An 18709-nucleotide genomic window follows, 5' to 3' on the forward strand; every position below is an offset into this window, starting at 1 on the left:
TCAAGCATATAAAACATTGGAAGGCTATACGAACCGTCTTCGTGTAAATTATAGAAATCATGTTCATATATAAAATTATACACATTTGTACTCCAGCTAGGTATGGTTACGTTTTACAAATTACATCATGCGCCGTCTGGAAAAACTAAACTATTTGCCATCATTTTGTAGTTACAGGTAAAACCTATCAACGGCTAATTTACATTACAACAATGAAACAATCATTAAAGGACGTAAAGGCATTTTAAAATTATTTCACAATCAAGACATATAAACACTTCACAATCGAGACATACTGTATAAACACTTTTTAAAGATTATAAAACATTAATTTTAAGTAATTTTAAAGAAACATATTACGGTCATTACTTAAAAAATAAGGGTAACCTTTCACATCTTTTAAAATATTTTCTCCCATGTACTATATTTTCCAAGTACTGATTTTAATCACAATTGTAAAACTCAACGATGATAAACATTTCCATAGTAAAAGTGAAGCCAAACATATACCCTTTGGCCCACTGAAAACAAGCAGAAGTTGTAAACAACTTGAAATACACGGGTACCATATACATGACTTAGGTGAAATGTTATAATGAAGATTTATAGGGCAAGGTTTATCTGGAATACGATACACACATTGCATAACCAAACCCATGAAACAATACATAATATGGAAGGAACCAAGGAAAAGAAAAGTCATAAAAGTCAGTTTGGTAATTAAACCCAGCCAACGCTTTCCAAAACGTTTTATTTTTCTATCTGTGACCTTTCTGAGTGGCGGGGCGTTTCCAAAAAATCTTTTTTTGCTACCACTTTCTTCCACTGAAATGACAAATACTTTTGAAATGAAAATCCTGCTTCTCGCTTTCTCTTCATTTGACCTTTTTTGAACCCAGCACTTTCACTTAATCCCTCTTCAAAGGATTAAAGATTTAAAAATCATAATTCTCGTTTAAAATGCCCCAATACATACACCCAACAAATTTAAAAGTAAATCGGATAAAAATGTAATACAGAAACAAAATATTCCTACAAAGCAGTCGTCAGGGGAAGGAAATGAAACAAAGCAAAGAGTGAGGTCTCCAGGAAGCTACACAGGCAGACAGAGAAAGATAGTATCACTTGTTTCCTCTACCATCCGTACAAACCGTTTCACTATCTTTTCTTTACAATTTCGCACAAAAGTCGTTAAATTATCATGAAGTAGTTGAAAATAAAGATATGGTTAAAATCACTTTGCAAATGACTCCCTCTTCTTGTTAAATTTTTCAATGAGTCACACACTCAGCTTAACCTTCAACCACAGCACAAACAAAGGTGGCTGGCAATCAGCTGACGATCTTCACCAGCTCTCATTATTAACTTCTGCCTGTTGCCTCAAAAGACTATGTAACAAAGTATAATCTTCGCCCCCATCAAGGTATATGAAGGTTGAGAAGTTAACCATTAGCTGACAATGGTTCTTCATTTTTATAACAACGTTCGCGTTTATATAACTGCAAATTATATATATATATATATATATATATATATATATATATATATATATATATATATATATATATATATATATAAATCAACACATATAATATATTGCTATATATACATATACAGTATATATATATATATATATATATATATATATATATATATATATATATATATATATATACACACACAAATTGACACATACAGTATCTTGCTATACACGTGTATATATATGTATATATATAATATATATTATATATATATATAATATATATACACAAATTGACACATACAGTATCTTGCTATACACATGTGTATATATATATATATATATATATATATATATATATATATATATATATATATATACACAAATTGACACATACAGTATCTTGCTATACACATGTGTATATATATGTATATATATTATATATATACATATATATATAATATATATACATACATATAGATATAAGGATATACATATATATAAATACCCATAAGGGAATCATATATAGTTAATGCCTGTATCCGGGCCAGGATTCGAACCTATGGCCACGCTTTACGGGCTGCCAACGCAAGAGCCCGTGTTTTACATAAGGTAAAAGTAAGTATGGCCCTGATCTAACACAAAACCGGGTAAGAGATTATCTAGTTGAGTATCGAATGAGAGACAATTATACTGGAAACATTGTAAATCTACTTATACATAATTTGTCTTTGGGTATGTATTTCCGTAAAATTAAATTCTGTACCAAGAACTTATTTGTGGCTTACAATCTGGAAATATGAAAGCATAGTAACAAAATTATGGGCGGAAAAACAAGGACCAAATTGTGTTGGTCGAATTTTAGTTATCTATTTTGTTTCACGGGTCGTTTTAAACACACACACACACACACACACACACACACACACACACACACATATATATATATATATATATATATATATATATATATATATTGGTTCTAAAAAAAATTAAGGCTTTTACATTATTGTTCACAATAAAATTTAATTGTCAATGCGATAATTATGTTAGTAAATATATTTGTATGTGTATGTAATTTCAAAATAATTTAATTATTTGCTGTTCACCTACTTTTGGACCATAGTATAAGTATGCATGTGTTAAGGCTTAAAAAAAGACGTTACGAAAGAAAAAAATACAAGATGTCACTAAATTTCTACCAAATATTTTAGTTAGGACGAGTAGTTAATATCAATGTATTTTCTTTATTTCTGTTCCACTGTGATCCTGTAAGTATTGCTAAAAGTCTGGCAAAGAAACCCTAACGTAAATTTTTATTGATAACGAAGTTAAAATAAAATAAATTCCAGAAATAGGCCTTGCCTTGTCAATATCTTCCCAAACTAAACTCTAAAAATAATTGAGTATAAAAAAATGAGGAAATATTCTCTGTACAGTTACTTGAAAAAAAAAAAAAACACACTGGTGCGAAAAAAACAAGAGGAGTTTTCTTAGGCCTAGAGGTGACAACAGGAGTCCACCTGTCGCCGGGAAAAACCTTGAAAATGCTTCTGGTCACAACGTCGTGGGATCGGAGGTCGTGTTTTAGAACCATAGATTAGAGTAGCAGCATGCCTTGGGAGACAAGTACACCATTCCTTTGACTTACACTAATAGGGGTAGTACCTATGACGACAATAGGCTTGTTTGTTAATGGTTAAAACTATATTTAAGCAATTAGTTTACATAAACAGCGTCTGTGTAATGATAATATTACCAAAAGAGTTTACAGTATTATTGTTGTTGTCAAAAACGTTATAATGAATAAGTCAAGCTGTAAGCAATCATGGTTGGAAATCAGAATGTTACAGACCCCAAGAACAAAAGCAGCGTAGTGCGACAAAGAAATGGATCAATAAATAAAAACTATAGCAATAAAGAAAGTAAAAAAAGTTAAAATATATACAGTTAACTGAATAAGTAACATATACATCATAAAACAATCCTCAAGATCACCTGCTTAAACAAAGAAAAAGCAAGTTTTTAACCAATTTTGAAATTCCGAAGTTCCCAGATTTAACAGGATTATTGTACAACTAGTCACATGGAATAAAATTTCAAAAATACTTTAGCACTGACCCTCACGATAGAAAACGCAAGACTTAGAATTGACGGCAAATTTAGTTCTTTGCAACGTGGAGAATTGTTCACTCTGGGAAGATATATCCAAATGCAAGTGATGATTCAGAATTATGATTTTTATATGAAAAAACACAATGAGCAAACTACAGGACGGTGTCCAAAATTAACAACCAGATTAGGGATAAGAAAACAAGGACTCGCCCAAGTGGAATAGTAATTACCGTTGTTCAATTAGCTACATACTCACGCTGTGTAAGATTTTCCATAACTCTAACCGTCTTTTCCTTTCAAATCTTCATACTACATTCTCCAGCGAGTAGTAGCACTATATACTACAGAGTATTCTAGAAGTTTTATTCCCGCTGACTATATTGCGCAATGATCTTTTGAATATAAATTGTTAGAATCGGCAGAATTTCGGAAATTAGAATTTGGTGCAAACGCTTTATTTCTTAAGCAATTAAACAAACGTCTCATTTCAAAATGTATCTACTAAATATTCACACAACATTGTTTTTATCTTATGATCTATCTTTATCTTTCATCTTTTATATTTTATTATTTACTCTCTTGAACATTTAGAATTTGCTTTCCCAACTAAGGTTATAGATTGGCTGGTGAAAACTATAAAAATCATTAAACAAAGGAAGATCATCGATACGTTCAATCGGAGTTGAAGGTTTGAGAAGAGGAAAAGAGAAAGATAATAAATGTGTTTATCTCCAGATTCCCAAATTCCACATGAAGATTTAAGGCAATACTTTTAAACGTACGTTCAACTCTAAAACCACAACGGTCACCTATTACCAAATGGTCACGAGACAAATGCAAAGTAAAGCAACTAAAAAAATAAATAAAAAATCCTTCAAAGCCACGGTGGCACATGTAAATACGTCAACATTATGCATCCTAACTATCAATTGCCTGCATCTAGGCAACGACCGTTGTCTCGAAGACTAGAATAACTGTAATACATCACGCAGCAGAAACCACAACAGGGCTGCAAACTTGCTGTCATAGACATGGGAAACCGACAGAGTATATCTAAATTACAACATTCTATGCAAAATAACGTCAAACATATCAGCAACCCTTCATATTGAAAAAAAAATCAAGTTTACATATGCATTAGACATGAATCTGTTTAACATGAAAAATAATACCACGGTGCAAAAAAAAAAAAAAAAAGAAAAAAAAAAAAAAACGTTTTTACACAGGGAAATATCTTTCTTCTAGAAATATCAGGGAAACATTTTTTTTCGGAAATAGAGGGTTAACATTTTTCTTTTAGAAATAACAGGGTAACATTTTTAATTAAATGCAATGGCAGATTAAAATGAAAAACTGCTCATTTACAAAGCACTTTGTATTGAAGACAATATATAAAAAGAAAATAAACCTTTCACGGCATTGTAAATTTCCAATACAAAATTTTATGAGAATGACGATTCTACAATAATATCAAAAACTGATGGAGAGGGAAATATGCACACAACGGCGAGAGACTAAAGCTTGGTATGTGTTCGGGGTCATGATTTCACCAACTATATTGACATACAGTATTTCTTTTTCTTCGAGGGTGAGGCAATTTTGAAAGATATACCATCACAATGATATTCTATTCTACTGGGTTATTAAAAAAACTATGAAACAGGAAATTTACTAATTACATGGTAAAAATCTAATAAAATCATAAAAAAAACCCGGAAGAGATTCATAGCATTAAATAAATTTTTTTTAAGTTCATAATAATTGTGGTTATAACACAAACCAAAACCGAGCCTCGATGAAAATCCATGTTTTTAGAAAATATCATCACGGGGAGTTTTATGCTATGCTTTTGTTATATGGTGCAACATCAGGTCCAGATTGCATCAGAAAATTTGTTAAAGAAGCTTCTATGGATGACCAAAGGGGGCCTTTTTGAGGAAACCAATCAGGACGCTGATTATAAATAATCCTTATATTGAAATGGAGATTACCCATCGTAATTAGCTCCGCCCATGCTGTACAAGTGTATATAAACTTACATATGAGATTGTCCAGATTAGACAGGAACAAGATAAGAAAATCATAAGCTGAACAAAGCCCGGTTCCAACCTCCCCTTCAGATGACAAAGACCTTATCTCCAAAAATCTTGTCCTGTCCCAGACGGAGAAACTAAAGGAAGCAGCTAACCCTCCAGCCTGTGCCGAATAGTAGTCAACACTGCCCGAGGCCTGCCCTCCATTTTGCACAAACTCCGAATTTTGGGAGAACACACTATCCCATCTTGAAGCCAACCCCTTCTTTGATATCTTCAAGTCTGAAGTCATCATGCCAGATTCAGCCGCCCTTCTGCGACGTTTTCAAGCCTTAGGCTAGACCCTTACTTACGATTTGTCGTCTAGCGATGCCAATTGTTGTCAGATACTTCCAGAAAATTATAGATCGTGACACACCATTGTGTAATATGAGCACTTTGTTCACAATGAATCTCCTAGGTCGCACGACAATATACATGTGCAACCATGGGTGTCGTGGATTGTGAAACGTCTTGCGAAGATTAGGTTTGACCTTAGATCTGGATCACACATCTGCAACTAAGCTCTGCTACTTCTTTTAACAAAAAAAAAAAAAAAAAAAAAAACTGGTGCAAATCTAGCGATTGATGGAGATTGTTTTGCTGTTTTATGTTGGATCACCTGTCCTGTTGGATTCTCGCTCACTGATACTTGGACCTGGGTGCCTGTCGGAGGGGGTGTGCGATAGAGTTGAACGCGAGTTACTATCTACTGGGTTCAACACGGCTATTAAGCCTGGGGTTATTGTAAGGGCTTTAGAATGCCACTCGATTACCACTCTACTTGGCAATGAGTGCCCAACGACTTGTCAATGAGGTATATGAAGGGATGTTTCTGCCGTAGCAACACAGTACTTTACCCTGCCAGAGCAACATGAGCCTCATTGAACAGATAGTCGAAGTGATGGAGAATCCTCAACTAGTGAAGGCCATATATTCAAAGTATGTGCACTCATACAGAAGCTTAAAAGATATCGTCAAAAAAGAAGCCAAAACCACAAAGTTTTTGGGTCAGGGGTTACCTCACAAACTAACTGACGTTCAGCTTTTATGAGAACCTCACGCATGAGCTTGCTGCAGAAGATCCACAGCTCTATAAGGAACTTTACTCGCTTGGATGAGGACCTTTTAAACTAAATTGTGGAGCATGTTTGGTCCTACATACAAAAAATTACGACATTCTGGAGAAAGCCGTTGGATGTTGTTCTAAAAGTTGGAATAACCCTCCGTTTTTTAGCAATGATTGATAGCTACAAGACTCTTAGGTACGCCCTCTGAATAGCATCCAAAACCATCTCTCTCCTTGTGCCTGAAGCCTGTCTAGCCATCGTTGCTACATATGGTGATGAAGTAATGAAAATTCGTGATACTGCAGAGGGGTGGAAGAATGTAGCCCATGAATTCCAGGGACTATGGAATTTCCCACACACTATTAATATGGGCAATTGACGGTAAACATGTTCGCAAAAAGAATACAGTGATGTCTGGGTCCTATTACTATGTCTTACAAAAATTAATGGTGCGACAGAGTGGGGCGAACTCAGGCAGAGCATCCCTCTCACGCTGCTTTTAAGTGAGCGGAAAGCAGCATCATGCTGAGTTGCCATGTCGCAGACTCGCTAGATACTATAATGAGTGCATCGTAAATACCTATGATTGTCGCACAGGAACCGATGCCAATATGAAGTTAGGCACGATTCGCTTCAGACTCTGCTGCAAAATTTCTGAACTGACAAGGTTTGCTGCTGAAGTCTGTCACAGTTTTAAACATTCCAAAAAACTTGCAGCATGACCATGCTTCGGCCAGCGGCATGCGAATCATCGCCCAGGGGTGCATTAGGTCCAGCAACCCTCCCACGATATTCTCCTCATATTGAAAGTGGATTCATTGTAGAATGGCAATACTGAAAAATACGACCATTTTCTAGCATTGTAGCAAGTTTCATATTTTAGTTGCAAATGTGTGACATGAGCCTTAATCTTCGCAAGACAATTTTAGAAGCCAAGCATTCGAAAGAAACATAGAGTGACAAACAAAGAATGAGGAGCAACGTCGCTCGAAGGGTTTCGAATGTACGAGTGACCAAAATCGATGGAGTGAACATTCCTGAGACAAATATACTCGAACGTCACCCATCACGTGGCGTGCTACCCGGGTTGCACTATATAATGAGGCTGCGTGCCCATAGCAAGCATTGAGAGTTACCACGTTGTTAGCCAGTTGTAAATATTAAAGATAAAAGGCTATTATTATTATTATTATTATTATTATTATTATTATTATTATTATTATTTCGTGGTAGGAGACCCTCTTTTAGGCAGGTTGAGTTAAAAGTAATGGCTGCATCGGCAGAGTTTATTTTCTTATTCAATTTTTCTATTTTCCGGATAATTCTCTTCTCTAGAGCGCTGCAATCAGCCAGCAGACTTGAAAAATTCATCAGAGAAGAGAATTATCCGGAAAATAGAAAAATTGGATAAGAAAATAAACTCTGCCGATGCAGCTATTATTATTATTATTATTATCATAATCACTAGCCAAGCTACAACCCTAGTTGGAAAAGCAGGATGCTACAAGCCCAAGGGCTCCAAAAAGGAAAAATAGCCCCGTGAGGAAAAGAAATAAATAAATTACAAGAGAAGTAATGAACTTATAAAACATTTTAAGAACAGTAACAACACTGAAATAGATCCTTCACATATGAACTATAAAAAGAGACTTACATCAGCCTGTTCAACACAAAAACATTCGCTGCAATTTTGAACTTTTGAAGTTCCACCGCTTCAACTATCTGATTAAGAAGATCATTCGACAAATAGGTCACAGTTGGAATAACACTTCTAGAATACTGTGAAGTATTGAGTCTTAGGATGAAGAAAGCATGACTATTATAATTAACTGCATACCTAGTATTACGAATAATTAGCTAAAATGTCCAAATGAAACTGTCTACTAATAAGATAAAGACAGTTTTGGATACAGAAATAAGATTAAGAAAACGGAGGAGAAAAAAAGGTACACCAAATATCTGACAGCTTTGAATATTAAAAATAAAATAAAATTTAATAGAAAAAAAATCGTTTTAAAATAAAGAACCTGGCCCATCTAATGATAAAAATAAATGCCTATTCGACAATAAAATACTCCCGATATAAGACAGAGGGATCTAAAATAGAGGTTCGTGTTAGCAGACCATAAGACAATTTCGGCTCCATATAAAAAAAAAAGTCTTGTCAGTCTTAAACCATCAATTTCAATCAAGTTCCCCTCCATTTTTTAATACCATCATATCATGAGAAGTGTCTGGTGGCTTGGGTTCAGTGGCCTCCTTTACATCACACCTGGCACTCAATGTTCTGTCGATCGTACTGTCTATAGTCAATCGCTCTACAGGCATACGATGGCCAAGTGCATGTTCCTACGATGTCGCCCACATCGTGCGATGTGTACGAGCGATGTTTCCAATCGCTTTTCCGACCATTCATCTGTCAGTTGGTCGACGTTCGCTTGCACCTTCGTCTCAGACGCTCGACGCCCGTCATTCCGTCGTCCGAGACTCAAATTCTCGCATTTTAGCTCTCATCATCTACCGATGGTTACATTTTCTGGAGGTAGCTGGCAACAATCACCAATTACCGTCACTCAACGAAAAAGTCGCTAGAGGGACTCCAGGCTTAAGTTACACTACTGGCATCATTCCAGCAGCTTAACAAAACTCTTAAACATTCCATTTAAACATTTTATTGCTCTACTTTCCTGCCTGTTCCCATTATCTATCAATATTTTGAATTAATTCAATTTGTCATTGAAAGTAAAGGAGCAACAACATTTTCTTTCTTTGTAAAAAAAAAGTTTGTGAAGAAACGTGGTTTTAATTTTGTGCATGCTTCTTTTTATAATTTCCTATATTTCAAATGTTGCCGCATTCTTTTTTTCTGTGATCGAAAGAACTTGTAAGTATTGATTCTTGAATAAAAACCAATCAAACCCCTATTTTCCAACAGTAAATTTCGCTATGGAAATACACAAAATGACGACCTTAGGGGAGACTATAATGATGCCGTCAGCCAGAATGAGTTAATTTCCCAAAGTCCCCCACAGAAGGCCTGTTCACCTCATTGGGAATTAACAAAATGCGAGAGAGAGAGAGAGAGAGAGAGAGAGAGAGAGAGAGAGAGAGAGAGAATTCTGTATAAGGAACGTCTTCTCTGGGCTGCTTTCACGCATGCACGCGCAGGCGCAAACACGGTCCTCATTCACGTAAAACAAAAACTGCTTGGGAGAGATAAACATGTCTGGGCGCTAAAGACATGACCACATAATAAGACCACGATTGGCAAATACTTTGGACTAGTTATACGTTTCAACAACAGATGTTCCATTGGTCTCGTGTGCAGTCTTTGCTTAGGAAACCAGGTGTGATGCACGAAAACAAATCTCTGTAACACAAAGATAAGCAAAAACACAGGCAATCTGATTAACTGTGTACAATACTCAACACTACCAATTGCAATGCAAATCCAAGTCCTCTTAAAATAGTAGACTTCGGATTAATTCTCCCCCTCCCCCCCAAAAAATGGTTTCCATACACTACTAATTATGCCACTAACTATAGTGAAATAACAAGGCGCTTAAGCCCAAACCCATATTATTCTTTACCTGTATCTATGAATATATTTATGTATATATTTATGTATATATATATATATATATATATATGTATGTATGTATGTATGTATTTATATCTCTCTCCCCTCTTAGGTATGAATATTTGAAAATTCGTCATCACTCATGTAGAAATGCTTTTATAGTTAAAATTGATAAGCAAGTATTTGAGTCAGCATTTTATAGAAGCAAATGTTTTGTCTCCTTTTATGTTTACAATGGAACGCTTGACTTTATTTCTAGTGCTAGAATTCAGTTAATTTTGCCATAGCATCATACTTATAGTATAATCTGTATATTATATACTTTGTCAATTCATTGTTTGATGAACCTTGATTAATCAAGGTTCAAAACTACTGTAAGGTAAAAATCCTCATTTACTTAACCTCAACAATCGTAATGAATGACTTAGTGAATCTTAGTATTGGTATGAAATGTTAAACAATATTTGATATTTAAAAATGGTTTACTTAACCATAAAAATGAAAGTATTATACTTAACTGTGTAGTGGTTATCAACATATGCAGCAATAAACAATATTGCATTGAAAATTTTATCATAGTTCTAGTTGGTGCTAAAAATATACAGTATATTGTAAATCCTTATTTGATCTTTGGTGAATATATAATTTTACTGTCGCCATACTCCATTTACTGGAAGCTGGTTAAATCTGACTCTCTCTCTCTCTCTCTCTCTCTCTCTCTCTCTCTCTCTCTCTTTTGAAGGTAGTAGGTTGGCCAGGGCACCAGCCACCCGTTGAAATACTACCGCTAGAGAGTTATGGGGTCTTTTGACTGGCCAGACAGTACTACATTGGATCCTCCTCTCTGGTTACGGTTCATTTTCCCTTTGCCTACATACACACTGAATAGTCTGGCATATTCTTTACATATTCTCCTCTATCCTCATACACCTGACAACACAGATTACCAAACAATTCTTCATCACCCAAGGGGTTACTGCACTGTAATTGTTCAGTGCCACTTTCCTCTTGGTAAGGGTAGAAGAGACTCTTTAGCTATGGTAAGCAGCTCTTCTAGGAGAAGGACACTCCAAAATCAAACCACTGTTCTCTAGTCTTGGGTAGTGCCATAGCCTCTGTACCATGGCCTTTCGCTGTCTTGGGTTAGAGTTCTCTTGCTTGAGGGTACACTCGAGCACACTCTCCTATCTTATTTCTCTTCCTCTTGTTTTGTTAAAGTTTTTATAGTTTATATAGGAGATATTTATTGTTGTTACTCTTCTTAGAATATTTTATTTTCCTTTTTTCCTTTCCGCACTGAGCTATTTTCCCTGTTGGAGCCCCTGGGCTTATAGCATACTGCTTTTCCAACTAGGGTTGTAGCTTAGTAAGTAATAATAATAATAATAATAATATTATATATGTATACAGTATATATATACATACATACATATATATATATATATATATATATATATTTATTTCGAGAAACGATAGTCATAAATATATTCATACCTAAGGAGAAAAATTTTTTTCGTTGTTATAATGATATACTGTTACTGACGAGCTTACGGTAAGGCAATATTACAAACGCAATATTTTTTTTATTGACAGTGCAAGGAATCACTGGGGTGTTTTGTAAGTAATAAACCCATACAAAATCTTTCTTACTTATTATCATTATCATTCTTATTACTTGCTAAGCTACAACCCTAGTTGGAAAAGCAGGATGCTATAAGCCCAGTTGCTCTAACAAAGAAAATAGCCCAGTGAGAAAAGGGAACAAGGAAATAAGAAAAGTAATTTACAATTAAAATCAAATATTTTAAGAACAGTAACAACACTAAAATGTGTATTTCATATATAAACTATAAAAAACTATAACAAAATAAGAGGAAGAGAAATAAGAGAGAATAGTGTTCCCGAGAGTACCCTCAAGCAAGAGAACTCTAATCCAAGATAGTGGAAGAACATGGTACAAAGGCTATGGCACTACCTAAGGCTAGAGAACAATGGTTTGATTTCGGGGTGTCCTTCTCCTAGAAGAGCTGCTTACCATAGCTAAATAGTCTCTTCTACCTTTACCAAGAGTAAATTACGATGCAGTAGTTAACCCCTTGAGCAAGGAAAAATGGTTTGGTAATCTCAGTGTTGTCAGGTGTATGAGAACAGAGGATAATATGTAAAGAATAGACCAGACTATTCGGTGTATGTGTAGGTAAAGGGAAAATGAACCGTAACTAAAGAGAAGGATCCAATGTAGTACTGTCTGGCCAGTCAAAGGATCCAATAACTCTCTAGCGGTAGCATCTCAACGGGTGGTTGGTGCCCTAGCCAACTCATCTCTGGATCTATTTGAGACTATATGTATCTTTCATATTCTACCGTTTCCTACTACACAGATTTCTACTTTTCACGAGTATCAAACAATCAAAATTGCTATTGTCGAACTCTTTTTTTTTTTTCTAGAGATTGGAAGAACTTGTAATGATGGATTTTCAAATAAAAACCAATTATATCATATTTTACATTTGAAATAATACCAAGAAAACAGATATCCAACTTTAAATTTCACTACAAAAAATACTCATAATAAAGACCTTAATGTAGGACTTGTCATCAGCCAAAATTAGTTCATTTCCCACAGTTCCCCATAGGAGGCCTGTTCACCTCATTGAAAGAGAGAGAGAGAGAGAGAGAGAGAGAGAGAGAGAGAGAGAGAGGTAATCCCTACACTTTATTTTAGTGGTGTATACATGTTATGACAGTCTTGCTCACGCGCGTCAGTTTTCTATCTCATTCCCTCATTATACAAAAACCCTTTACAAATTTATGAACGATCTGACAATATGAAGTGGAGGGTTTACAAAAATTCTCAGGGGGTATTACATCTGTAGTTCTGATACAGAAGGTTGAATAAATCTCTCACAGTTCCAGTTTCATTCAAAATTGGAGAAATATGACACCCTAATATTCTCTCTCTCTCTCTCTCTCTCTCTCTCTCTCTCTCTCTCACACACACAGCCTTTGATTCTCTCCTCGGTCGGATATCATTCGCTTCCAATCTACCCTGCCATTAACTATATCATAATACTTTTCCCTTGCCTGAAACTAGCGACCGATCTTTTCCACTTCCAATTATTATTATTATTATTATTATTATTATTACTTGCTAAGCTACAGCCCTAGTTGGAAAAGCAGGGAAAATAGCCCAGTGAGGAAAGGGAACACGGAAAAAAATTTAAGAACAGTAGCAACATTACAATAAATAGTTCCTATATAAACTATAAAAACTCTAACAAAACAAAAGGAAGAGAAATTAGATAAAATAGTGCACCCAAGTGTACCTTCAAGAAAGATCTTTGCTCCTACAAAAATATCAATATGAAGAATGACAGGATTTCACAACGTATGAATATGTTGGAATTACAGTATTTAGCTCAAAGTTGTTAGCCTCCAAAAACCATCACTCATTACCTCTAGTAAATTTGGCATCCTTTTTATAAACATATAATTCTCTGCCAGGGGTTTGTAATTCACTATTAAAGCAAGACAAGTTTCTCTTATATACGATTTCAAACTGCAATCACGTCAGCTCAACTCCACGAGGCCTGTTCTTGAGAGAGAGAGAGAGAGAGAGAGAGAGAGAGAGAGAGAGAGAACATTATTTCAAACTTGCTTGGGTTCCAGATGACGACCGTGAATAACAACACCTTCCGCCACTTCCATTTCCAATATCTTATCTAGTATTGCTCCTGCTAAATAGTCTCCAAATCTTAAGTTCCGCATGTTATTCCCATTACTGCATTTCCCTTGACCAATCGTCTGATTCGGAAACTTCGTTGCACTGTGACCAAGCAACAGAATAATAAAACCAAGTCTTGTAATTTTCAGTAAAGCTCTGGCGGTTCTTTACTGCACTTTTGCCATATTATGTCACTAGAAGGATGGCTATGGCTGGGAGGCGTATACCGCATTTCCTCTCCTTTACCAACTGGTTAGCATCTAATCCAAAATTCAACAAAGATTATATCTACACTGCATATTCAAACGAGGGAATAGATGAAACCCCTTACATATTGTATCGCTAATTTGGTTTAAACCTTTTTATAAGGTTTTACTTCTTGCGACTTTCAAAACATATATACAAATTGAAAATCATCTAATTTAATCTCTTGTTTGACTTGTAAGTACACTTTCGAAATTGTTGCATTTGGAAAGTTAAATGGACTTATTTTCTTATTCTCGAAAAAAAAAAAAAAAACTAGACTCCCAAAGTTTAACAACTCAGTATTGACACTGCAAACGGAGCTGCACGCTGTGAAACCCCATTTATGATGGAGGAACATCTATTCTTTTCCTTGAGAGAGAGAGAGAGAGAGAGAGAGAGAGAGAGAGAGAGAGAGAGAAAGTGAGAGAATGGTGATCCCTCCCATTTACTTTGGTGGTATACAAGTGTTATGACAGCCTCAGTCCCGCCCATCAGTTTTCTATCTCATTTTCTCTTTCCACCCTACCTTGAACCTGAAACGGTCGGCTAACAACTAACTATTTAGTTTGCTGCTTAGGTTAACTCAGCCAATCTCAAATATTCGGATCATGCCCATCTGTTCCCCCCTCGTCTAGACAGAGATTTGAACGTGTTGCCATATCATCGATAACTAGACGTGTTACCGAAAGGACCATATGAGAGAGAGAGAGAGAGAGAGAGAGAGAGAGAGAGAGAGAGAGCAGGCATTGGGTAGTAATAATTTCAGAACTCTGGAAATAGATGCCTTTTCACTACTGGTGTGCGTATGCAACAATAATAAATAATTATTTCACAGATGTGACCTTGATATAAGTTATCGAATACTTTCTTTTTTGCATGCCATATATTTACTGGTTTTGATATAGACATTTAAGTTGGCAATATATTGGTATATCGACAAGACTATAATTATTCTCATCGATATTTCTTCATCATGAAATAATGAGATTTGCGTCAGTAAGAAGAGAAAACAAATAAAAATAGTGGACCTATGTTAAAAAAAAAAGAGGAAAATGTTTCATATAATACAAGAGCAATAAATAAAATAAAAGTGGAAAAGATGCAAATTCTGATGTAAGATCTATTTTTTTTTTATTCTAAGCCAGTAGTAACTTCTGAATGTACAGCATATTTGAATAGCACGCGAAACTGTATGGTCCATTATTGCTTTGCTTTTAACGCTCCATATTTCAACTAGCACGCTTGCTGGAAGTTTTACGTAACTTTCAGAGAAAGACAGGGCAGACTTAACATTATTGTAAATTTTCAGCATGATAGACGAATACTAATAATTTTACTAGTGAAATATGTGACACAGGATAATTTCAATCACTACCAAGGCTGCAAAATTTACGAAACTTTTATATCGTTTGGTCAAGAGATGTACATATTTTACTGCTACTCACTCAATAATTCTATTTAATTTCATTCCCTTAAAAATTCAAAATTCTCTGCAATAAAACCACCCAGGTACAATAAATTAAGCGATCTATGACAACAAAACCGGGAATAATATTCTAACGAGAAAAGTTGTTCGCATCATAATGGATATTACGATATGATTTATCGAGGTCTACCCTGCAACACAACTTGAATCCCTTTATCATTTACTTTGAGTTCATAGAAAACGAACACGACCGTACACTCAGCTATTTTATGGGACGTTCAATCACAACTCCAACAAAAATTTCTATTAATCATTCAGATTTACATGAATCGTATTTCAGAAAACCTACATATTAAAGGTTTTAAGGTAAATATCAAATTAATGAAACATGGTTTTCTTTTTAGTAAGAATACAAAGATTTTAATCCCACCAAAAAAAACGGCGAAATCAAATGAAAGCATGCATGATAATGATATTAATCATACATAGATAATCATTGTAATTTATATGTGAGTTCATAAGATATCATTTGATGTTTATTAAATCTAAGCAATAATTTGGACCATACTCTGAATATGAGACACCACTATGAGGATGAATATATAAAGAATTTAGAAATTTAACTTCTATCTTGGAAAATTACCTTGCATATTAGAAGTGAATAAGGAAACTATCCATGATTAAAAAAAAATCCTCAAAAAGCCAATAGCTACTAAATGCATTAAAGGAAATTTTTTTAATCAGAATATACAGTAGAATATTAACGTTTATATTTTTTTCCAGTTACCCTTCAGTAAAAACACTTCTAAGGAGTTGGCGACTCCTGGTAAAAAGGAGATAGCAACTACTAAAGCCCTCGCTTACCAATTATTATGAAACGAAGTAGGAACTCCTCCGGCGTTCACTGCATGGTAGTTTCATTTTATTGTACAATAATTTCGTATTGTCCCAAATTCTGATAAAACTATCCTTACCAAGTATCTAAGGGTGATATATCTACATAAATACTTTCATTTCAGTTTTAACCTAAATTAAACCTAATACATCATTGGATTCAAATCTTTAACTATGTTAAACCTAATACACAAAGGTGTATAATGAGGTTTATAATTTCATTCCCAACCGACTAACGTTTCTTCTTAACACGGTGACCTCAGATGACATGCGACCTCAATATAAGACAAGCATAATCCTTTCTTACTCACCTCTCGATCATTCCCGGGCAAGTTTTCCTCGGGTGGCAACTCAGGCAGATGTGAGAATTTTCTATCGTAGCAGCATCGGTGAAGTTGTCTGTCAAGGAACCTGAAATTATCGTAGGTACGGCGGAGTACCCAAGAACGACCCAATGATGCCACCTGCACCAGGTGGGACCGGTTCTCTGTATCTTCACAGGCATAGCCAGTTCCCGCGCTCAGGGGTTTCAGCTCTTCGTGTACTAGTGATATCTGTGAGAAAAAAGAAAAAGAATTTAATTTTCACCATTTCAGAGAGGACATGAGAGGGTGTAAAGGTAAGGGTTGTACAATAAAAGCAAAGATATAATATACCTTTGAAAGAGAAGGTAAACAATAACATTACCTATAGATCCAAAAACAAGGGATTCTCTTAAAATCCCTCCTTTCAAACCCACATCCATCGGTAGAGAAAATTCTGGCAGTGTTGCAGGTATTTATAATAACGCGTAATCTAAATTGAACGATAAATGTAGTCTATTTAAGTAAAAGGTTGCCATAACGTAAATTGCTTCCCTGTAACTAATTTAATAAACAGTTCATTTTTTTTTTTATGTCGAGAAAAGGACACCCCTTGATTAACAGGTCGAAGTAGGTTACAGGAGTTACAATTTGAATTTCCTGAAAGGTTCAATAATAATAATAATAATAATAATAATAATAATAATAATAACAATAATAATAATAATAATAAATAACAACAACAATAATAATAATAATAATAATAATAATAATAATAATAATAATAATACTGAGAAAATAAGAGGTAGAAGATAAAGAAGTAGCATCATGATGAAATTTATAACTCATTAATTAATATTAATTCCCCCCAAAATATGTATACCTTTTCCTGATGGGCAGCTAAGAATAAAATGCAAATGCAATAAAAGTCCTGTAATAAAGTTAAACTCCTCTTAAGTGTGACTATAAAATTATATTATAAAAAAAATCTCTAACTACTACCCTTAGCGATTTTGGAAAATCATTGTAATTAACTGTTGTCCATCATCTATAATTACTGAGGACTGTCGCGTTGGAACGAATTGCAAGGTAGAGAGAAGGAAAAATCCCACATTTATGAAAACGAGGTACTTTTAAAGCTAGAAAGTTTAGTACACTATAACTGTAATTTCAAGTAACCTCAGCATAAAAGCGAAGATATAATGATATTCAGCCGCACGAAAATCGTTAAAATTATCCGCACGAGTGCTTTGTAACGAAACCGAAATTCCTCTAACCAATAATTCTTGTGAGTGAGAGTCGGCCCAAAATAGTTCAGACAACCAACGCATTTCAAACGCCGTATTTTATTGGTACTCCAGTTGCCCAGCATGCGAACTGTGCCACAGACCCGGCCGTTTTTTGCTTACAAATTCTGAGTACGATTTCCATTGGCTGAACACGGAAAACTTGGAAATGGATAGAAAATAAATAGCATTTACCAATGGATAGAACGACATGGTATAAAAATTAATGCTACAAGAACTTAGAGAGAGAGAGAGAGAGAGAGAGAGAGAGAGAGAGAGAGAGAGAGAGAGAGAGAGAGAGAGAGAGAGAGAGAGAGAGAGAGAGCGTGTTAACAGTTTAAAAAATTATATATACAAAATACGACCATTGATTAGAATCACACTGGCGCTCAATACGTATTTGCAGGAGGATCAAAACCGGATATTTTGGATCATCAGTCTTTGGCCCTACTGGACTGATTTCTTTGACATCCATAAATAAAAATTAAACTCGGAACTAAAGCTCACTGCAATT

General features: G+C 34.9%; 1 protein-coding gene across 5 annotated transcripts in view; it reads right to left on the reverse strand.

The window, feature by feature from the left end:
• Positions 1-18709, reverse strand: part of CdGAPr (GTPase-activating protein CdGAPr) — an 805825-nt gene that overhangs the window by 238437 nt on the left and 548679 nt on the right. For all 5 annotated transcript variants that reach the window (XM_068388520.1, XM_068388518.1, XM_068388516.1 and 2 more), the window contains one exon: positions 16919-17161. In XM_068388520.1, coding sequence (XP_068244621.1) covers positions 16919-17161 — 243 coding nt within the window. The remainder of the gene's footprint in view (positions 1-16918; positions 17162-18709) is intronic.

This window comes from Palaemon carinicauda, chromosome 15 (genome assembly GCF_036898095.1).
Source record: "Palaemon carinicauda isolate YSFRI2023 chromosome 15, ASM3689809v2, whole genome shotgun sequence".
Lineage (NCBI taxonomy): Eukaryota > Metazoa > Arthropoda > Malacostraca > Decapoda > Palaemonidae > Palaemon > Palaemon carinicauda.